The following is a 22805-nucleotide window of genomic DNA, read 5'->3' as shown; positions in this document are numbered from 1 at the left end:
GCATGTGCATTTAAAACAGAGTGATAATAAATTAATGTTATTAGATGTTGACGTTCCTTTTAATGTCATGAATAATCCAGAAACAGTTTGGGGATAACTGATGAGCAGACAGATTATTGATGTCACTTAGTGAGGTGTGTAACAGTATGAGATAAGATACAATAGTGTGTATCAATCCTTTATGACTTTCACTGCAACTGGAATGCATTATGAAAACATTACTGGCACTGATCTATCTCAAACTCACAGGCTGAACTTACTTCCTTATTTGTCAGGAATCATTTCATTAAAGCATTGAACTCAGTCATTCATGGATTGCCTTACAAAAGTAGTTATAATTTAACTTTGTCACAATTTTTTCACATTATAGATAAGGACTTCAGTATATATTTTGGGTGGATTGTATGTGTTAAATCAACAGTAGTTCAGCTGCTGCAGCTGGAACATGAATCTCTTGACAAGTTTGTAGTCTTTTGCAGCCTCCAAAAGATTTTTCTCTAGGATTGTTCTGTATTTAACGCAGTCCATCTCTGCAATCTGTGTTGACCAACCTCCTTATCATTACAGCATAATGCTGTCATCACCATGCTTCCCAGTGGGGATGGCATATTCAGGTTGTAGTTCAGTGTTAACCCCAGAAGTTCAGTTTTGGACTCAGTTGTTCACTATTTACTTATTAGGTGACTTTCAAAGACAGTTGGTTGTACTGTATTTCATCAGAGGGATTAGAGTTAATTGGCATAATTTTTGTTTTTACTTCACATCAACGCTATGTTGGTCTGTCACATAAACGTCCAATAAATTACACAAAGGTTTGTGGGAAAAATTTGTTTCATAAGATCTTTTGCAAGGCACTGCATGTTGAGCCATGTGTATCACAGATTGAAAAAATTGCTTAATGTGATAGTTCTGAACTTAATGCTTGTGAAATAGTGACCAAACTGGTAGGAGATGCTGAGCGTCTCATGTTGGGAGCGGAATGCTTCCTCCTGGACAGTTCTCGTGTTTTGATAATATAAAAGCTGAAAGCTGGAGGGAATAAGCCAAATAACATTTCTTCACTGAAAGAGTGACTTTTCAGGAACAAAAATATTTGTTTGCTTTCCATGTAAGGCAAATTTCCTGGCAGAAACTCAACATGTTATATTTCTAAGTTTTTCTCTTTATTTAGCAAATGTCGTGTTGCTCAAACTTTTATGTTTGAGTAACGTAAACTAGACATTTCTCTGGGTTTAACATGCAGCCAGCGTAACCCTCTCTGTCCTGTCGTCTTTCAGACGTATTCAGGGCTGTTCTGTGTGGTGGTGAACCCCTACAAAAACCTGCCCATCTACACAGAGTCCATCGTGGAGATGTATCGCGGCAAAAAGCGCCATGAGATGCCCCCACACATCTATGCCATATCCGAGGCGGCCTACCGCAGCATGCTTCAAGGTAATCAACACACTGCATGACCTGTGGCTGACTCCTCGCTCCGTTTTGTTGCACGATATCCTCCGTGATCTTTGATCGCTTGGCCTCGATATGAATGCTATTTCAAGGCGTGGTTGATTCTTGACTTGTGGTTTGTTATCAAGACCTCTTAAAATGTAAAATAAACATGTGAGAGGATTTTCACGACTGCAGTGTTGAAGTGCAACACACCCACCTTTAAAAACCTGGATGCTGTTAATGCCATTGTACATTTGATGTGGTGAGCGTTTTGTAACTCTACACGACTGGCTTTTTTTCCCCCCCCTGCCCTGCTTGTCATGTTGATTTTATGAAACGAGACGGAGAGAAATCCCAGCAATCGCTCAAAAGCAGTTAAGGGTTTATTGTGCAATGCCTCTGCGTGTCTAGTTGACATAATGGGACAGGATTGATGAGGCTCTGAGGCTTCAGCAGTTGCCCTCCCTGAGGGGGTCGGGGATGGCAACAGCTGTAGGTGTGTTACTACAGAGTTTAAACCTGTAGGACCTGTATGAATTCCTGCTAACTGAACGCGTGAGAATCTGCAAAAGCAAACAGCTCCGACGTCGCAAACGGTGTCCACCCACTGACTGCCAGTGCTGAGTTCGATACGGCTGCCTGGAGAGACCAGTTGAGCTGGTGAGCGGTTTGTCTCTCCCAGAGCTGTCATGTTAATGAGTGACTGGAACCAGAGTCACTCATTGGTTCCAGTATTCTTAAATACAGAAACATCTGCTCAAAATCAAAAAGTGAAAGAAGTGCAAAATATTTAGTTTTTAATGTGTATGTAAATTCAACCTCAGATAGTTCATAAAATATGACTTGTTTGTTCATGTTGCTGTTTATTTAACTGTGCTTCTCTTTCACAGACAGAGAAGATCAGTCAATCCTTTGCACGTGAGTAACCTTCAATCAGCCTCCAGCATGTCTCTCTGTGTTAAAGCTCATTTGCCAAAATAAGGAGCATGCCTCTCGTCCTCTGACTATCAGCATGGGAGTGTCTGTCTCATTTCATATTTGGATTTGACTCCTTCAAAATCTGGACCATACATTTCTAATTATTTTCATTCAAGCTACACACAGGCATTATATCTGAAGCAGCTGTTCTTTTTCCTTCAGCATGTAACTTTAGTTTTGTAAAATCGTTGTCATAAATCAAAAAGAAGTGAAGAAAAAGACACAAGTTTAACATGAGGCATGTCATGCGATTTTAACTCTGAACTTCTCACTTGTCTGTCTTCATTCCTTCCATCCATGTCTCCCTGCCATAATCTTCCTGTCATTGTCAGATCCCTCAGTCTGCTGCCCTTGATCTTTTTTCTGTCTCTACTTCCTTCAGTCAGTAGCAACAGATTGTATCCTCCTCCTGCTTTCTGTTCAGACCTGTAATTTATCACACTCTGCATGACCTCTGTGTTTGTTGTTTTGTTAGGTCGCTTGTTCCTTTGTATTCTGTTGCTCCAAAGTTATACACCATTCATATTTCAGGCTGTATGTTTAGGAATTAGCCAACAGTGGTATTTGCTGTGTATGTTCCTTATACATGCATGTGTGTGTTTGTGTTGCAGAGGTGAATCTGGAGCTGGGAAAACAGAAAACACCAAGAAAGTCATCCAGTATTTGGCTCATGTTGCCTCGTCTCATAAAGGTGGCACTTTGGGTAGAAACAAGGAAGCCGTGCAGGTACGTTACCATAGAGACAGCCCATCCTACAGCAGGGATTGGGATTTGGGTTTAGTTAGGGATTCCAATAATGATCAATCAAAAACGCTTCAGTCTACAACTTGGGATTGTATCAAGATCCGTCCATAATTTTTTTTTCTGAATATGCGTCAAATCTGAATATAAAAGCACTATTACAGAATACTGCTGTTTGATGCAAAAGATTCAGAAATTGTCTTAAATAATCCAAAATTGTTTGATATCCACTTTTTCTCAGACCTCAAGCTGATTAAATCAGGTTATATTTATAGATCGCTCTGAGTGGGAGTTCTTCTTTTTTCTGCATTTCCTTTCCATTATTTCCTACCCTCGTTCCTTCTTGCGCTGATTTTCTTTATTTTCTTATCCCTCCTCTTTCTTCCTTTCTTGCCTCCATGTTCAGATGGATGGTTCTCGGTCCCTAACGAGAGGCAGCACTCTGGTGAACAGGGTGAGTTATCTCTGTCCTGCTGCCATTTTATCTGTCTTTTCTTCTTTCTGTCCTATTTTCTGCTTAATGAACCCCACAATGAGTCCAACTAACTTAAAACACGTTAATGCCACTACCAATGTTGGTCCTTATTAACAGGGTAGCTTTCTTTTGTGAATTTTTTACCTGTTTCTGTTGTTTTGATTGTTGTCTTATTTGTCTTTTTTTGTTTGTTTGTTTATCCCATCCACACTTTTACCCATCCATGAATGTTCTCTCCTTATTACACCTCATTTGTTTCCACAATTCACCAGAGTATGCAATATGTGAGTATAAACATATTCAGCTAATTTTCTCTTGGGAAAATCACTTTCTGTACCTGATCTGAATCTTAAACAAAATGAAAATCATGTTTTGTGGATTTTTACTTTTTCCTGACTTTTACCTGGTCTTCTAGATTGCCATATATTTTTACAATCTTCCTTTAAATGGGGTTTTTGTTTGGTTTTACATTTGCTTCCTAAAGCCTCGTGTACGTGTTGGGCTGAGCTTTTTCTGCTGAAGGTTTTCATGACTTTTAGAGCTGCACAGCATGTGTGAAAGAGTGTGGATTTGGGTGTGTGAATAGGTGTGGGTGAGATGCACATACTTCCATATTATGTTTGCTCTGTTTTCTCAGTGTTTTTCTGCCTTTGATGTTGATTGGTCTGCACATCCTGAGTATCTTTAAAGCATAAGCGCTCTGTGCAGCAAGGCTCTTTTAATTAATTCCCATCTTTTGCTGCTGCATCAACGGCTGCTGCTGCATTGGCAACACAACTGCAGTAATGCATTGCAGCTTGTTTGAATCTTCCAGAATTTAGCTTCTGTTTCAAAGCTGCAGCCAAATCGCTCTTCTCAATCTTTTAGGTTGTCAAACTTCAGTCCTCGAGGGCCAGAGTCCTGAAAGGTTTAGATGTGTCTCTGCTTCCAAACACCTGAATTAGATAATTAGGGTTTTTGCTGGAGTCTGTAGTTTTTGCTTCAGCCATTTGATTCAGGTGTGTTGAATCAGTAACATCCAGAACCTGCTTGGCACTGGCCCTTGAGAAATGGAGTCTCCCCCCTGATCAAGCTTGATAAATGCTCTTTTTCTTGATTGCTAATTAAATCAAGAGCAGTACATGCCTTTGGTTTGAGAATCATTTGTTCTTTTGTTTCAAAGTGATTTGGATTTGATGCCATTTTCTTGCAAAATGCATCAGTTTGTGTCTTTGTGCCATAGCTATTTTTTGTTAGCCTCACAAATTAGTACAGTGCCTTGCAGTATTCTTCCCCAAGAGCCTTTTCACATTTTGTCATATTACAACCACAAACATTTAGTGTATTCCATTGGCATTTTATGTAATAGACCAACACAAAGTGGTGCATACATTGTGTGAAAGTGAAAGGAAAATGACACATGGTTTTTAAAACTCATGCATTTTTATTCAGCCCTCTTTACTGTTATTCCCCTCAAGAGCAAACCTATCAAGATGTAGCCATTCTCTTTAACTGCTTTTCAGCAGTGTTCCAACATTTTAACATCTCACACAGCACTGTTTAATCCATAACCAAAAATCAAATCCAGCTGCAAAAATCCACAGCCCAGGTGGCAGAATCTGTAAATAAGACAAGTAAAATGTTTGCCAAACTGTCTGTCTGGTGGATAACTAGCCCTGAACGCACCAACCCAACAGTGAAACATGCAAATAGGAATATCATGTTTATGTTCAGCAGTGATACAAAAGATGGTCAGAGTTGGTGAGAAGATGAACAGGATGTAGATTTACCTTCCAGCACCACACTGTAGCGGCGTGGTTAAGATCATTTGATTGTTAGAATGGTCCAGTCAAAGTAAAATCTAAATTCATTTAATATTTTTCAGAGAAGAATGGGCAGAAATTTCAATTTCTACAAAGTTTTGATACAGGGGCCTAAATACAAATGCACACCACGCTTTTCAGATTTGAATGAGTAAAAAAAAATGTAAGCATACCAATCATTTTCCTTCTCCTTCACATTTATGTGCAACTTTGTTTTCTTTTATTTTACAAAATATGTGTTTTGTCTTTGTAACACAAGAAGATGTAAACAAATCAAGTCATAGGAATACTTTTGAAAGGCACTGTTGTTTAAATTTTTCATTTACAGTGGAAATGCTCCACAGGAGCTACTATGTTGTTTTTTTTGCTGCTTTGAAGCTGATTAGATCTGTCCGTGTTTCCCAGGGTGAGCTGGAGAGACAGTTACTGCAGGCCAACCCCATACTGGAGGCCTTTGGAAACGCTAAGACTGTTAAGAACGACAACTCCTCTAGATTTGTAAGATCTGCCTTTGGACAAACAGGAAATGTTGCACCATTGGCATGCATCTCAAAACTGCTCTAACCTGCCCTATCGTCTCTTTCAGGGTAAATTTATCCGTATTAATTTTGACGTGGCAGGGTATATTGTCGGTGCCAACATTGAGACCTGTATCCTGACTTGTTTTGGATGTAAAATCGAAATACATTGCTTTATGTAACACAGCTGTATATGCATGAAGGTTTGTAGAATCTCGATCTTGTTGGTTGTTACAACAAGCAGATTATGAATGGGTTTTTTTGTTGTTGTTTTTTGTTTTGTAAGATTCAGATTATTGTCTAGTATAGAAAATCCTATAATTGCAACCCTGTTTTTCGCTGTTGGTGTCCCTAACAATAAAAATGTAGACCTCCTTGAAAAGTCTCGGGCCACCCGTCAGGCCAAGGATGAGAGGACCTTTCACATATTTTACCAGTTGCTATGTGGAGCTTCTGAAGAAACTAGAGGTGAGGAAAATGTGCAAAGCTGCTAAATATAAGAGCCAGTTTTGTTTAATTTAAATTATTTTATTTTTGGAATTGAGTCTCTATTCTTTTTTGTTTCTCAGCGGACTTGCTTCTTGGAAGTGCGGATGACTATCGTTTCCTAAGCGGAGGCTCCATCCCTGTTCCTGGTCAGAGCGATGCAGAGAATTTCACACAGACCATGGACTCTGTGGCAATAATGGGCTTCACCCCAGAGGAGTCAGTGTGTAAGAAAGAGCCTGACAGAGAGCAGGGGTAGAAAATGTTTTATCTTGTTTGATTGCTTTTGTAAATCCTTCCTGCTCTCTCTGCTGTATCCCCCTCCTCCAGCCATGCTGAAGGTGATCTCTGCCGTGCTCCAGTTTGGAAACATTTCCTTCACGAAGGAGAAGAACCACGATCAGGCCTCCATGCCCGACAACACGGCTGCTCAGAAGCTGTGCCATCTGCTAGGCATCAACATAATGGAGTTCACCCGCGCCATCCTCACGCCGAAGATCAAAGTTGGGAGAGAATACGTGCAAAAAGCTCAGACAAAAGAACAGGTGAGATTTTAAATGATACTTGATAATAGCGTGAAATGGAAGAAAAATGATACATGGTTTTTTGAATTAACCAGTTGTTTATTTTATGTATGTTTTTACCCCAGTCAATGTTCTGCATGTTTTAAATGTGTTGCTGCTTCAACACAATCCTGAATCAGCTTCTCAGTGTATCATCAAGCTCTGCAGGAGCCCATTTATGGAAAGCATTTGTTAACTCCAGTTTTCAAGTCTTGCCTCAGATTCTCAGTTAAATTTAGCTCTACACTTTGGGCCATTTGAACACATGGATATGCTCTTACAAAACATCCTATTGTAGCTCGTGCTGCATGTTTAGGGTGAGTGTGTCCTGCTGCAAGGTGAACATCTGCCTCAGTTTCAATCTAGTAGATTATTCTCCAGCACTGTCCTCTATTTACTTCAAACCATTTTCCCATTAACCCAGACCAGCCCATGACGATGTTTGGCACATTTCATTTTTGCATGTTGGCAAAAAAGTTCACATGAGCAATGGGTCCCCAACCTTTATGCTGTGCTTTCTTGTTCTTCATGACTTTGTGTTGGTCTACCACATAAAATCCAGATAAACAAAACATTTTTTTGCACCATTACAATATAATGAATCATATATGTTTCTTGTTCTAGGCTGACTTTGCCATTGAAGCGCTGGCGAAGGCAACATATGAGCGTCTGTTCAGGTGGCTGGTCCACAGGATCAACAGAGCCCTGGACCGCAGACAGAGACAAGGAGCGTCCTTCATTGGCATCCTCGATATAGCCGGATTTGAGATCTTCCAGGTAAATTCATGTAATGATGCAGAAATGTCGAAGGAGGATGTCAGATTTTTCTAGCATTGATTCTGATTGTAGATGGGAGGATTACAAGCAACCATTGTTGTTATAATTATACTATGATGGACAGGTTTTGAATGATATCTCATGAATCATTGTTTTGTTTCCTATGCAGCTGAACTCCTTTGAGCAGCTTTGCATCAACTACACCAATGAGAAGCTGCAGCAGCTCTTCAACCACACCATGTTCATCCTGGAGCAGGAGGAGTACCAGAGAGAGGGCATCGAGTGGAACTTCATTGACTTCGGCCTCGACCTGCAGCCCTGCATTGACCTCATTGAGAGACCAGTAAGTAGCACACCCAAATTATATTTGTTTTTACGAAAAATACTTGCAGCATGAAGCATAAAGTTATCAACAACTCTTTGAAGAATTTTGAATTCATTAGTTACAAAATTTAATTTCCTTGTGGGATCTACTGATCCCACAATTTGAGTAAACCCATATTTAATACTTAGCCTATCAATATTCCATCTATTTAATTTTAATTACACCAGATGAACAGTCGTTTCTTTAAATTTTACCTAAAACCAAGACTAGCATCAATGATAAAAACACCAACAATAATTGAGTAATATTAATCTTATATATTTTATCCAGTGATAATCATATGTTTATATAATACTTTGAACAGTCTTGTCTAAGTTCAATATTCAAATTATTCCAGTTTGACTTCACTTACTAAGACACAAAATTTATTTCTAGGAGTTCTGAATTTGCATATTTTAAACTGTGATTTTCCCCATAACTTATAAATTTGCTCCTTAGTCTGAAACAATTTTTGAATATTTTCCGGTGATTGTTTTATTGTTGGCTTTGTAAAGTATTAGAGCTGTCTGTAGTTTCACTACATTACTGAATTGTAATAATTTATATTTTAGTGTTCTCTAGATGTGTCACCTTATAGGTTATATTTATTGCTCTTTTTTGTTGCTGCGAATGATGTATGTTTCCAGATAAAGTTAAGCAAGATTATCTTATTTATGCTTTAATTTGTCAGGCTCACCCACCTGGCGTTCTGGCACTGCTGGATGAAGAGTGCTGGTTTCCCCGGGCAACGGACCGCACATTTGTGGAAAAGCTCTGTTCTGAACAAGGCAACCATTCAAAGTTCTACAAATCAAAGCAGCCACGTGGTGAAGCTGACTTCTCCATAATTCACTATGCAGGAAAGGTATATATTCTTTTTTCTTGTCCATATTTTATATCTTCATTTCTGCTCCTTCACACTTGTTCTGCCACCGTGTGGCGTCCTGATCTGCAGGTGGACTACAAGGCAAATGATTGGTTAATAAAGAACATGGATCCTTTGAACGACAATGTGGCGTCTCTTCTTCATCAGTCGTCAGATCATTTTGTGTCTGAACTCTGGAAGGAGGGTGAGACTAAACACTGTATAGAGCTTTGAGATTGTGGATTTCTGCAAAATTTTTTTGTAATACAATAACAGAAAAATACTTTCATCACCAGTCAGCCAATCACGTTTCAATTATTTTTCTGGTGAACAATGTATTAACTTTACTCCACTTCTCTTTACTCTTTTTGTGTTTCCTCTTGTGCTCCTTCTCCTTCTCGTCCTCTACCTGTTTGCTCTTCGGCCGTTTCCTCCTCTTCTGTTCCCTCTGCACTACTTTGGTGCTCACTTCTTCCCATCCTTCTGGTTTCGCCTCCAATGCTGTCCTGCTTCCTGCATCAGATATTCAAACTCTTCCTCGTGTGTACTTCTTTGACTCCTATGCCACTCTACAGACTAATGGCTCCGACAGTAGGTTTTATTTTTACCTCTTCTCCCCCAGTTTGTGTCGTTTTCTGGCTGCCCAGTTTGTGAGTGTGGTGTAAGGTTTATCGAATTTTTTTCCCGTCTTTTTCTTGTCAATATTAGTTTAGCTTGTGTGTGTGTGCAGTGGCTTTCAAGAATGTACGCATCCCTGATTCATTCCAGGTTTTTGAGTCTTAAGGTGTTCGTCAGTATTAAACCATTTTCATTTTTTTCTACCTTTGTTGGGGCATATATCCTGCACACTCCAACTGAAATGAAGATAAGCCTGTTAGAAGGAAAATTTAAAAAGTACAAAAGCTGCAGTGAAGTGTTTTCTTAAGTACGCATAACCTTTTAATAGCTATAAAAAATTTTATACCACTTAAAAGAATAACTTATCTGCTTTTCTTAACATTCCATTAGAAAATAATGTCTCAAAAAATATTTGCACCCTTTTCAATAATAATTGTAAAAATCTTTGGTTGCATTACATCGATTAAACCCCTTGTTATAACAGCTGGTTTTTGCAGGTTTATGCTAGTATTTTGAGGATTTGAGGTTGGAAGGTTTTCTTTCTATCATCCTAATCTTTAGCTCCTTTAACAGATCTCTATCAGATCAAGTCAATAAAGGAAATATTAGTGAAATGAAAAGATTATCTAGCACCTAACTGTCGTGGGTGTCAATAATTTTAAATGTTTATAAATCTCCTGACCGTTTTACAAAGAAATTGATTTAATCATTGGCAACCTCCCCCTTTTATTCCCCTGGATTAAGTAGGTAAATTTGACAAAGAAGTCTGAACTTTAGTTCAAGTTCATTCGATTCACTTTAATTAGTGGCAGGTCTGAACTCGTGAAAACTGAACGTGAAATTAAAACCGTTTAAAGGTGTGAACATTTAACCATTTGATTTCCCACTCATTGATTTGTGGAGTTTTCAGTTGAATTGGGCAGGAAAAATGTTTCATTAGAGGTGGAAGAAGTTTGTAAAAATTTCTCAAAAATCTGGATATTTAACAACAATGTGTACATTTTTTTAGAGCTGTAAATCTAGCATTTGGCTTTTAGTATCTTTGCTGTGATTATGGGATGAAGCCTTTGCGTTTGTACTGACGTTTGTTCTCCTGCCGGTGGAAGTAGAAGAGTGACAATATGTCTACAACTCGTAGCTTTTATTAAATTAATTTACCATTAGGCTGAAGGAAAAAGTGATGCTTTCATTGTTTTCAGTCAGACAGCAAAAACCTGAATTTACTCTGGCGAGACGTCGTGTTGCAAATAGATCTGATTTTCTTTCCCCTTTTTCGCATTTAAATCAGTGGTTCTCTAAATTTCTACTTTTAACCCTTAAATAAATAACAAGTAAATACATTTCATGATTATTGTCCATTTATGGCATGTTGTTTTCGTTTTTTTAATTAATTCACTTAGGGATCCTGAGAATCACTAATTGAAATGTTTTATTGGTCTGATTGTTGGTATTTTCTTTGTTTGGAAAGTTTAGATCAGTATGAAATAGTTTTGCTGTTATTGTATCTGATAGTACAGAGAATACTTTCTGCTCCAGATTAAATGATTTCTCTTTCAATCTGGACCAAGATGATGATTTTTATTTTTTTTTTAGATTTGTGAAAAAATCTGATTCTTTCCTAAATTACTGGGTATGTTTAATAATTAACAAAAAGACACTAATTAGTTGCCAAGTATTAAGAGTTTCTACATTCCTCATTGTTGCCTGTGGAGACTTTCACAGTCAGGTCAAAACCAGAATAAATCACTTTTAAGCAGACGTGCCATGCCTGTCTGAACAAGTCCAAAGCTAACAGGTTAAGCTTGACAGGCTGTATTAATGTCTGTGTGTCTTTCACCAACTGCTGTTGATACTGGCTTTGGATCGATTTCAGCTACAAATCCACAGAATTTCACTATTTGTGTCAACAGCAGCCTGTCCTGGCTTTGTTACACTAATGTGTGTTATAAAACTTTTACAGCGCCTTCCAAGCCTGTTTGCATCCTCCTGCTAAAAATGTGTAAAAAGCTTTAATGTAAATGAATAGTTTATAACAGCAACATAAACGCATTCTGAAAATTTTATAAAATCTAATTCTTAATTTTTGGTCATTGGTTCACTGTTAAAAATCCAACATTATGAATTGTGCCAGTAAATGTCAATGGAACTGGATCGCGGCAGCTAATTTCTGGAAAACTGAGACTCGGCTTTCTGCTCACATCCAGTCGACAGGATTGTGGGTCTGGACCAGGTGTCAACAGGAGAGAGCAGCGGATCCGTTCCGTTTGGAGCCGCTGGGCTGAAGACGAAGAAGGGGATGTTTCGGACCGTTGGTCAGCTCTACAAAGAGTCCCTGACCAAGCTGATGGCCACACTCAGGAACACCAACCCCAACTTCCTGCGGTGTATTATCCCCAACCACGAGAAGAGGGTGAGACCTCCAGCTCCAGACCAGGCAGACAACAGATGAGAGCAAGGAAAAATATCTGACTTTTCTTCTTCCTGCCTTATGTCTCCGCAGGCTGGTAAACTGGCACCGCACCTCGTTTTGGACCAGCTGAGGTGTAACGGCGTTCTGGAAGGAATCCGTATCTGCAGACAGGGTTTCCCCAACCGCATCCCATTCCAGGAGTTCAGACAGAGGTGTGGATTTATAACTCTGTGCTCCATAAGTTTTTAATCAACAAATTAAAAGCATTTCATTGCCATCTGTCACTCTTCCTCTCTCTCATTGTCATTGTTTCTCTTGGACAAACATTTTCACATTTGTCTCCAGATACGAGATTCTTACTCCCAACGCTATTCCTCGCACCTTCATGGATGGCAAACAGGCATCAGAGCTGATGGTAAGAGACATTTTACACACCAGAACCTCACAGGAAAATGTGGGACAAGCTGACTGATGACTGCTGTTATCATTCAGATCAATGCTTTGGAGCTGGATCCCAATCTGTACAGGGTGGGTCAGAGTAAAGTCTTCTTCAGAGCCGGAGTCCTGGCTCACCTGGAGGAGGAGAGAGACCTGAAGATCACAGACACCATCATACGCTTCCAGAGCGCCTCCAGAGGGTTTCTAGCTCGCAAGTAAGGCTTTACCAAGCTATACAGAAAGAAGAGAGAGATTTTAACATGATTAAATAATCTGATTTGGCTAAAAAATATTTAATCTTGTGTGCAAAACTAAAAGAAATTACTCACAACACAACCAAACTGGTCCCTTAAATGATGACTTTGATTCCTCGTGGATGTTGATTTATTTTATTTTTTACCATACTATATGCCACAGACAGTTTACTGGATATATTAATATTACAGAATATAGTCATTAATTTCACATACGGCTGGGTGAAATGGCTTGAAAGTTAAATCTCAGATTTTTTCACATCAGATCCGATTTCCAATATTTTTGCCCAACTTTTCTAAAGAATAAATATTTTCAAAAAGTGGCTTTTGTTTCAGTAATCCCTTCTGTGAGTTGTATGACATAGTATTAGGGCCAGGCTATGAGAATTGTTGCTTAATTATGAGGATATAGTCTACTACCAGAAAAGCATCTCAAAATGACCAGAAAAAAATTGTTTTAATGAGATAAAAAATCAGATTATTAAATTATTTTGCTTTTTTTTGCTCACCTAAAATTCCGATTTCATTCTCCTAATATTAACACTTTATTCTTGTAATGTTAACAGTTTATTCTCATATTATTTTTACTTTACTGTCATATGACTTTATCCTCATATTACTACGAGTGTATTCTTGTAACTTTATGAATTTAAAAAAAACAACAAAAAAAACAACTGACCATTATATTTTAATGTAGAGTTGACCTGAATTCAAAATCCAAACAAAAAGAAGTTGTTAAAACACTTTTCAAACAAGATGGCGTCCTTGGGCATGAAATATGGAAACTCAAAGAATTGGTGAAAAAAATCCATATTCAGTCTTCAAAAAAAAAAAAAAATTTCAGTTGATCTAGTTTCATGTGTGAATACAAAGCTGATTTAATGTGCTTTCCCCAAACTGGAGCGCCTCACTAAACCTGGGAAATAATTAAGTCAGGTTTCTGTTTGTCAGAACCTGAATGTGGTCTGTTGCGTTGCAGCAAGAACGTTGTGGGTTCAAATCCCGCCTGGGGATTTTCCACATAGAGTTTGCATGTAAAAACCTGTAAAAATCTCGCTTGATCAACTTTTCACCTGACTACAATCAGCTTTTTCTGGTAAATGTGAGATTAACACGTCAACATTAAGTAAATATTTGTCAGGAGGCGTGGTGGAGCACAGGCCAAAACATTTAGTCAGCTGTTGACTAATGGGCATTTTAAACGTCTAATAGTGTGATTTATGCTGCATCTCTGGACTGATGGATGAGGGCAGCCTCTCTATGATGAGTTTTGTGGCTGACTCTAGCTGTTTGTTTTTGTTTCAGGGCCTTTATGAAGAAGCAGCAGCAGCTGAGCGCTGTGAGGGTGATGCAGAGGAACTGTGCCGCGTACCTTAAACTCAGGAACTGGCAGTGGTGGCGGCTGTTTACAAAGGTGCACACAGATCACAGTTCTGACACAAGGCATTCAGAACACACCACCTTTTACTCTGATTGTTATTAGATAAAGCCATATTTCACTGTATCTTACTAAACCTGCTTATTTGAATGTTAAATTTTTTACCTTGTAAAAAATGTTTGCTGTAAATCCACAAATACACTGAGGACTTCTGCTGTAGATTACCGTCTTTTCTTCTGCAAAAAGTTTATGATAAAATGACAGGTTTGGTTTGCATCTTTGTCTGTTTGTGCAACCAACCGTACAGCACCCTATGATCATTTTTACAGTGAACTTAACTAAATGAAAGCAATATTAGGTCTGTTTTTGAAGAAGCTTTATGGGAGCACACATGGTTTGTTTTGATGTCCACATTCTCATGTCACATGCAAAATGTTAATAGATGATCGATGGAAGGGTGGATAGTTGCCTGTAATTGTAAAAATACAGTAATGGGAAGTACTGTCAAAAATCTGGAGTTTGACTCAAGTTGTGGTTTGTGTTTTGTGGCCACCAGGTGAAGCCGTTACTGCAGGTGACCCGACAAGATGAGGAGATCCAAGCCAGAGAGTCTGAGCTCCACAAGGCCAAGGAGAACCTCACCCGAGTGGAGCAGGAATACACTGAGCTGGACAGGAAGCACACTCAGGTACAAACAGACCTCCTCTTTGTTTCTCTTCTGTTCTGAAACTTTACTTTCCACTGTGACTCACTCCTCACTCATCACTCATACTCCCACTCCTCTAGCTGATAGAGGAAAAGGCGGTGCTGGCTGACCAGCTGCAGGCAGAGGCAGAGCTTTTTGCAGAGGCGGAGGAGATGCGGGCCAGGTTAGCCAGCCGGAAACAGGAGCTGGAGGAGGTTCTGAGTGAAATGGAGAGCCGGCTGGTGGAGGAGGAGGAGAGGGGAGCGCAGCTGGCCAACGAGAAGAAGAGAATGCAGCAGAATGTACAGGTAATAGACGTGCAATTACAAACCTTTGAAGAAACAATCAGTGGATGCTGGACAGGATGATTACATAGACTTGGTGTTTGTTCAGGACCTGGAGGAGCAGCTAGAGGAGGAGGAAAGTGCCAGACAGCGCCTCCTGCTGGAGAAGGTTACCTTGGAGACCAAAGTGAAGAGTCTGGAGGCAGACCTCCTGACTGCCGTGGAGCAGAGAGACCGACTCAGCAAGGTCAGCTTTCACATTACACTGGAGGTTATGTACTTAGCACATTTAAGATGTCCGTCTCAACTTAAACAATAAGTTAATAAAAACTTTAAAGGGGACCTACTGTGCAAAATTGACTTTTTGCAGATTTTTATACTTCCATTTAGGTTTCAATAGCTTCTAAAAACAGTAAAGCGCCTAAAAAAGCCATCCAGTCATTTTTGGCAATAAGTTAAGGATTTTGATATCTGGAGAATGAGCTGTTTCAAAATCCTCCCGATTGTTGAATCACACTGGCCCATCACCTAGCAACCCAAGCTCCAGCACGTTTGGTCAGCTGGTTTTAATGGCTTGAGCTGTAAAATGAGTTTTGTTGTTAACTTACCATCCAGAAACCACTTGCTGCATTCTTGTTGGTTGTACTGGAAGCACCACTTCTGCTTTTCAAAGATGTAAGGTTGTATAATTGCACATCTGTTTGCAGCCATGTGTGAGTGTAAACCCTGAGTTAGGAGGGCATGGCCATCAGCAGCTTATTTGAATTTAAGTGACAAAAGGAACAAAAACAGTTCAATATGAGCAGAATTGACCAGACTAAAATCTCATTATCTAAGAATTATTTTGCACAAAAAAATGCATGTTTTGTATAGCCAATAGATCTATTCTAACCTGTTTGAGAAAGCTTAATAGGTCACTTTTCTGATGTAATTAGTCAAATTAAATTGTAATATCTGTAATAGTTACATGTGCTTATATGTAGATAGTTGTGTTTTCTCAAAATGGTTCTCAAGAGAAAATATTTAAAGGAAAAAGTATTTAGACCATAAAAACCTTTAAACTTCCACATTCTTTCAAGAAGTGTTACCTTTTTTTTCATAAAATTTTTCCTGATTGTGTCTGAGCAGGAGAAAAAGCTGCTGGAGGAACATTTGAGTGAAGTGACTGACCAACTCACTGAGGAGGAGGAGAAGTCTAAAAGCCTTAACAAACTCAAGAACAAGCAGGAGGCCGTCATTGCTGATCTTGAAGGTAGATATCATCATCCATACCCATTGCTCCTTCAAGTATAAAAGAGGACTTGTTGCTTGTCAAGCATATTTTGAATTCTGCTGTTCCAGAGCAGAAATATTTTATATCAGCCTTGTTATTGTTGGTACCATTTGGAGGTTAATACTCAATCAATTGCTTAGTGATTCAAAAGTTGATCTTGCTTTGTGCCCCGTCTCTTTGCAGAACGTCTAAAACGTGAGGAGCAGGGCCGGCTAGAGCAGGAGAAGTGGAAGAGGAGGATGGAGAGCGACTCGTTGGAGGCCCAGGAGCAGCTGTCGGACCTGGGCATGCTGACCGCTGAGCTCAGAGGAACTCTGTCTCATAAGGAGAAGGAGATCACCACCCTGCAGGGCCGGTGAGACTCAGCATAATAATAATTACAAACATCCTGTGAGAAATTTTGAATAATTTTCATTTTCTATTAATTCTCTGTCAGGTTGGAGGAAGAAGGAGCACGCCGTGCTGAAGCTCAGAGATCTCTGAGGGAGGCCTTGTCGCAAGTGTCTGAGCTAAAGGAGGAAGTGGAAAATGAACGAGGGATGAGGGAAAGAGCAGAGAAACAGAGGAGAGACCTGGGAGAGGAGCTGGAAGCTCTAAGAACTGAGCTGGAGGACACGCTGGACACCACAGCTACACAGCAAGAGCTCAGGTAAATACAGGCAGGAAAACACTGGAACCTCTGAATACAAATTTAGTTAGTTTAGCATCTGGTAAATTGTGTTTTGAAAATATTTCACAGGGTTTGTCCTTGAAAATGCTTGAAATTCATTTAGGTGTTTGTAAAGTGCTTGATTTCTGTATAAATTCATTGAAGATTACTGATATTCAAACTACACAGATTGGTAATAAAGTGCAATCTCATGTTAGATTAAAAGCCTAAATTTGGGGATGCAGTTGTGGCGTAGGCGGTAGAGTGCGTAATCCATGTACAGAGACCTCTGTGATGGGTTTGGTGACAGGTTCAAGTCCCCGGCTGTTGACCTTTGCCACGTCTCCTCCCTTCTCTCACAGCCCATCTTCCTGTCAATCTACTGAAAAATAAAGGCAACTAGAGCCAGAAAAAATCCTTAAAAACAAAAAAAACAACCTAAATTTGGAAAGTGGTATTTACAGGTAAAATCGGATACTTTCACACACCCATTAAAAAGACACATACACATTTATTCCTCATTGTCTGAAGTTAAATCAGACGAAACTTCAAATGTTTTAGGTCAGTTAAAATCACATAAATTAATTTATGAGACCTAAAATTTTGTTACATTTTAGTTTACCTTATCTTTGTTGTAGATTGTTGAATACCATCACATTAATAACAGTAAAATAATATAATATAATATAATATAATATAACATAATATAATATGTCAATTCAAAATGTATTTTTCAGTTAATTTGAATTGTTTTTATCTCCAATGTGTGGTGCTGAAAAAGTTTGAAAACATACCTTAAAAATGCTTGAAAAGTTCTTGAATTTTACTGCAGGAGAAGCGTACGAACCCTGTTTTTAGTAAGGTGCTACAAGGGGATATCTTCTTCCAAGGCATTTGCCACTGTGGCTATTACCCAACCCAAAACCTTCACATGTCAGCAGCACTGTATCCAGACTTAAAATTAAGAGAAATTACTCCAAAGTCACTTTCTTCAGTTTGTACTTAATAATGTCAGGAAAAGCGAAGGACCATTTTTATGCAGCTTGAGAATTAAGCAATGTTTGGCTGGAAGTGAGGATCTCTCCACCGCTGCCTGCTTCCTTGCTGTCGTAGCACGCACAAGAAATACATGCAAAATGCAAAAATCCGTAGACGCAACAGGCGTGCAGTAGATTGGCATATACACATTCATGTGCAGAGGAAAGAAAAGAGGAAATATTTTCTGTTTTTCCATATTTAGAGGCTTAAAAAGGAAAATTTCGAGATTTTTTGCACAAGTAAACTGCTACTGGCTATTGTCAACAATCCTACTCGTCCACAGATCTCGGCGGGAGGCGGAGCTAAGCGAGCTGCAGCGATGTGTTGAAGAGGAGACGCGCCGCCACGAGGCCCAGCTCTCGGAGCTCAGGATCAAACACAGCGCAGCCATAGACAACCTGCAGGAGCAACTGGACAACAGCAAGAGGGTACAGGAAACACACACACACCAACATAACCATATGTAAACATGCAGTAACCAGAGATGGGTAGTAACTAGTTACATTTATTTGAGTACAATAACTTATATTAAAAATTTACTTTTAAGAGTATTTTTACTATGCTTACTTTTTACTTTCGCTTGAGTCATTTTATTATGAAGTATCTCTGCTCTTACTTGAGTAAAATGTCTGGATACACTACCCACTATCTTATCCAGAAATTCACCAGACACAGACCTGCAGTTTTTGTTCAAGTTTCATAAGTTTTAAATTGAAAGAAATTGATTTTGAAAAATGTTTCTATTGCCTGATTTAGTTATTTTGTAATTATATTATTTATATGAATCATTTTCATCTTGGTCTTTAAAATACCAAAATTTCCACCTAACTTTAGATTTTTATCCATCTGATGATGTAATTTTTAAATATTGACTCAGTACTTCACAAGAGATATTTTACTCTTCAGTAATTTTTTGGACAGTTACTTTTCACTTTAATTGAGTAAAAATATGTTGAAACTGTGCTTCTCTTACTTGAGTACAATCTTTGGCTTCTCTACCCGCCTCTGATTGTTGCCTGTTATGGCGTCTCCTTCAGGCTCGCCAGTCCCTGGAGAAGGCCAAAGCTGTCCTGGAGGAGGAGCGGCAGAATTTAACCGAGGAAATCAAGAACCTCCAGACGAGCCGCTCGGAGAGCGAGCGAGGCCGGAAGAGGGCCGATGGTCAGCTGCAGGAGCTCAACGCTCGCCTGGCTCAGGCCGACAGGGAGCGCGAGGACAGGGAGGAGCGCATGCACAAGCTGCAGGTGCAGTAACACACCCAACTGACGCTATATGTGTTCATCTAATGTCTCCACTCTGTCCAAACACTTTTTGGGTGTTAGATGTTCGTAAATCCACATTAAAAGCCAACCGTGTCTTTTTCAGTGTGAGATCGAAGGCTTGTCCGGCAATTTATCTTCCTCTGACTCCAAATCTCTCCGGCTCGCTAAAGAAGTCTCCAGTCTGGAGAGTCAGCTGCATGATGTAAAGGTAAAGATCGTTTCACAGATACTTTTAGAGTAGAAATCTATTTTTAATTGCCAGAGATATACATTATTTTGAAGTGAAAAAGTTCTCACTTATATTGTGTTCAACTTTTCTTCAGGAGTTGCTCCAAGATGAGACCCGTCAGAAGATGGCTCTGGCCTCCAGGGTGCGAGCTCTGGAGGAGGAGAAGAACGGACTGATGGAAAGACTGGAGGAAGAAGAAGAAAGAGCCAAAGAGTTGAGCCGTCAGATACAAACACACAGCCAGCAGGTAAAACAGTCGCTCACACAGGCTTTGATAAAATGTCACACTGCAAAAATACAAAATCTTACCAACTATTTTTGGTGTCGTTTCTAGTGCAAATAACTTAGGATACTTGAAATAACACAAAACCAACTTAATGGTAATTTTTCAGAAGGATATATGAGCTTGTTTATAGTCAATAATCCCTTAATACTGCTGAGAAAATTCTAGTTCACTGGCAGATTATTTCACTTATAATATGGGGAAAAAAAATTTTATAAGTGAAATAATCTGCCAGTGGATGTAGATTTTGTTTTTATTCGCATTGCAAATACCAATTCCTATTAAAATCAAATTGTTTGTCAAAACCTTCTGATGTATAGTAAAGCGTTTTCATCTTTGAGGCTCAAAAAATGTCATTTTGTGTCAGAAAAATGCTATAAAATTACTGGCATGGTTTGAAAAGCAATAGAAGAACAGATTTGATTTATTTAGAAAGGTTTTATTTTTCTGGTTTGCTCTTTACACGATCTGTTACATTTGTTGTGCTGATCTCTACGTTTGTTGTGCAGCTTGCAGAGCTCCGTAAGCAGTCTGAGGAGGTGAGCACTGCTGTGGAAGCTGGAGAGGAGACGCGCAGGAAGCTCCAGAGAGAGCTGGACAGCGCCTTCCAAAAGGAGCGACAGAAGGAGGAGGAGAAGGAGCGAGTCGAGAGGCAGAGGGAGCGTCTGAGGGAGGAACTGGAGGACATGACCATCGCCCTGCAGAGAGAGAGGCAGAACTGCACAGCCCTCGAAAAGAGGCAGAAGAAATTTGACCAGGTGAGTGAAATGACACAGGCTTCAAAATGTAAACAAAGGTCATATTTATTTGACGTATTGCCATGTCAGTAACCTTGCTTCCATTCCCCTATCAGTGCCTGGCAGAGGAGAAAGGAGTGAGCGCTCGTCTTGCAGAAGAGAGGGACAGAGCAGAAGCAGACAGCCGGGAGAAGGAAACGAAATGTCTCTTCCTGTCTCGATCCCTGCAGGTAAACTAGTTCATAAAAACCACAAAGTTCTCTGTATTTTTATGATTTAAAGTGACAAAACAAGACAAAATACTACCTAATTATGAAGTAGAAGAGCAATGACACATTGTTTTCAATTTTTTCTTTTGAAAATATAAATCTGAAAACTTTGATGAGCATTTTTATTAAGCTCCCTTAAATAAAATCTAATGCAACAAGTTACCTTCAGGAGTCACAGTAAATAAAGTCAATATTTGTGTAATATATTCTCAATATCAAGAACATTAGAGAACAAACAGCATCATTAAGACCAAAAAAAAAAAACCACCTAAAACCACAAATACTTTTGCAAAAAGCGGTATTTTTGTAATGTGTGATTCTATTGGTTGTTGCTCTGGTTTTCCACATGTAGGAAGTGCAGGACCAGCGAGACGAGCTGGAGAGAGCCAATAAGCAGCTCCGTCTGGAAATGGAGCAACTCGTTAACCAGCAGGATGACGTCGGCAAAAATGTAGGAATCCACCGCATGTTCACTTTGTTCAGGGTATCTATCAGTATCGCTCTCAGTGACTTACGGAGCTTTTTTACCTGGCTGTAGGTTCACGAACTAGAGCGCAGCAAGAGGAGTTTGGAAACAGAAGTTCAGAACCTACGCACTCAGACACAGGAGCTGGAGGAGGAGCTGAGCGAGGCGGAGAACTTGAGACTGAGGCTGGAGGTCAATCTGCAGGCACTCAAGGCTCAGTTTGAAAGAGAGATAAGCAACAATGAGGAGAAGGGAGAAGAGAAGAGGAGAGCGCTCAGCAAGCAGGTATGGAGGAGGAGGGAGGAGAGCTCTGGCATGGCTTTTTATCCCTGTATTCATTTTCTCTAACTTTTCTGAAACCAGGTGAAAGAGCTGGAGATCCACTTGGAAGAGGAGCGGACTCAGCGCTCGCAGGCCGTAGCGGCCAAGAAGCAGCTTGAGGCGGAGCTGCAAGAAGCCGAGGCGCAACTAGAGGCAGCCAGCCGTGGCAAAGAGGATTCTGTCAAGCAGCTTCGAAGACTGCAGGTGGAAATCCATCCATATGCTAATCAAAACCTCTGTACAAGTCAACATACGTGAGTCTAAATCGGCATTTTTGTTCAACTCAGGGGCAAATGAAGGAGATTCTTCGCGAGCTAGATGAGACCAAGTTATCCAAAGATGAAGTGATTGCACAGTCGAAAGATGGCGAGAAGAAAATACAAACACTGGAAGCAGAAGTGCTGCATCTCACAGAGGTACGTTGATTTGTTTCAGAGAATAAAATATGGACGTCACAGACGATTCTTTAGCTTTTTAAAGAGCTTTGAGACCGAAACAAAACAAAAAAATCTGTGAGAGAACTTCAGGAAGCCTTTAGGAAACTAATAAGCAACACAACTTCAAAAGGTTTCACAAACATCTGGCTGTATGTAAGCAAAGTGAGGCATGACTCTAAATTTATGCAGAATGCTAAATCTTGAAGTCTATACTCTCAGTTTCAGGGTTCAGATGTTCACTTGAAATCCTTGAAAACGTTTAAATTTCCATCAGGCATTTTCAACATTTGGAAAATACTTGATTTGTGAGTAAGGTCTTTGAAAGTGCCTGATACTCAAACTGAAGATTTTTGTAGTAAAGTGCAATAAAACATCTGACTGAAAAGCCTAAATTTGGAAAACTTTAGTTACAGTTGAAACCAGATATTTTCATACAACTAATAAAAAGACAAACACATCTGTCTTTTTTAAATCTTCAGACATGGATTAACTCCATGTTAATCTGAAGTTAAATCAGATAATTATTTTTTGTTTTATGTCAGTTAGAATTACCAAAATAATATATATTTACTAAATGCTAGAAAACTTTGCAAAAATATTTGTTTTTTGATACTTTGATTCTTTTGAACAGGAAGGTCATGTACCTTAACGGGATTAGTTTGGATTGTTTCAGTGCAATGAATATTTATTATTCCTAATGGATCAATGGCTTATTGATCTGTATACTTGAAATAAAGGTTGGCTTATATTTCATATAAAAAGCAATGTTATTGA

General features: G+C 39.4%; 1 protein-coding gene across 5 annotated transcripts in view; it reads left to right on the top strand.

Annotated features, from left to right (window-relative positions):
- The window catches only part of myh14 (myosin, heavy chain 14, non-muscle), a 39119-nt gene that overhangs the window by 8417 nt on the left and 7897 nt on the right, over positions 1 to 22805 (top strand). For 2 of the 5 annotated variants that reach the window (XM_028011179.1, XM_028011213.1), the window contains exons 4-39: positions 1278 to 1434; positions 2322 to 2349; positions 3021 to 3135; positions 3557 to 3604; positions 3898 to 3909; positions 5833 to 5925; positions 6014 to 6077; positions 6315 to 6413; positions 6515 to 6658; positions 6762 to 6976; positions 7619 to 7771; positions 7941 to 8114; positions 8827 to 9000; positions 9091 to 9205; positions 9523 to 9591; positions 11823 to 12028; positions 12119 to 12240; positions 12374 to 12443; positions 12521 to 12681; positions 14026 to 14134; positions 14655 to 14786; positions 14885 to 15091; positions 15177 to 15314; positions 16196 to 16319; positions 16524 to 16695; positions 16777 to 16989; positions 18311 to 18455; positions 19065 to 19271; positions 19393 to 19497; positions 19613 to 19765; positions 20311 to 20559; positions 20655 to 20768; positions 21160 to 21258; positions 21346 to 21558; positions 21637 to 21798; positions 21882 to 22010. In XM_028011179.1, the coding sequence (XP_027866980.1) occupies positions 1278 to 1434; positions 2322 to 2349; positions 3021 to 3135; positions 3557 to 3604; positions 3898 to 3909; positions 5833 to 5925; positions 6014 to 6077; positions 6315 to 6413; positions 6515 to 6658; positions 6762 to 6976; positions 7619 to 7771; positions 7941 to 8114; positions 8827 to 9000; positions 9091 to 9205; positions 9523 to 9591; positions 11823 to 12028; positions 12119 to 12240; positions 12374 to 12443; positions 12521 to 12681; positions 14026 to 14134; positions 14655 to 14786; positions 14885 to 15091; positions 15177 to 15314; positions 16196 to 16319; positions 16524 to 16695; positions 16777 to 16989; positions 18311 to 18455; positions 19065 to 19271; positions 19393 to 19497; positions 19613 to 19765; positions 20311 to 20559; positions 20655 to 20768; positions 21160 to 21258; positions 21346 to 21558; positions 21637 to 21798; positions 21882 to 22010 (4890 nt within the window). The remainder of the gene's footprint in view (positions 1 to 1277; positions 1435 to 2321; positions 2350 to 3020; positions 3136 to 3556; positions 3605 to 3897; positions 3910 to 5832; positions 5926 to 6013; positions 6078 to 6314; positions 6414 to 6514; positions 6659 to 6761; positions 6977 to 7618; positions 7772 to 7940; positions 8115 to 8826; positions 9001 to 9090; positions 9206 to 9522; positions 9592 to 11822; positions 12029 to 12118; positions 12241 to 12373; positions 12444 to 12520; positions 12682 to 14025; positions 14135 to 14654; positions 14787 to 14884; positions 15092 to 15176; positions 15315 to 16195; positions 16320 to 16523; positions 16696 to 16776; positions 16990 to 18310; positions 18456 to 19064; positions 19272 to 19392; positions 19498 to 19612; positions 19766 to 20310; positions 20560 to 20654; positions 20769 to 21159; positions 21259 to 21345; positions 21559 to 21636; positions 21799 to 21881; positions 22011 to 22805) is intronic. The other 3 variants (XM_028011187.1, XM_028011195.1, XM_028011203.1) reach the window with 3 other exon arrangements.

Source organism: Xiphophorus couchianus, chromosome 3 (assembly GCF_001444195.1).
Source record: "Xiphophorus couchianus chromosome 3, X_couchianus-1.0, whole genome shotgun sequence".
NCBI classification, from domain to species: Eukaryota; Metazoa; Chordata; class Actinopteri; order Cyprinodontiformes; family Poeciliidae; genus Xiphophorus; species Xiphophorus couchianus.
Note: the sequence above shows the minus strand (reverse complement) of the source record. Positions and strands in the feature narration are given on the sequence as shown.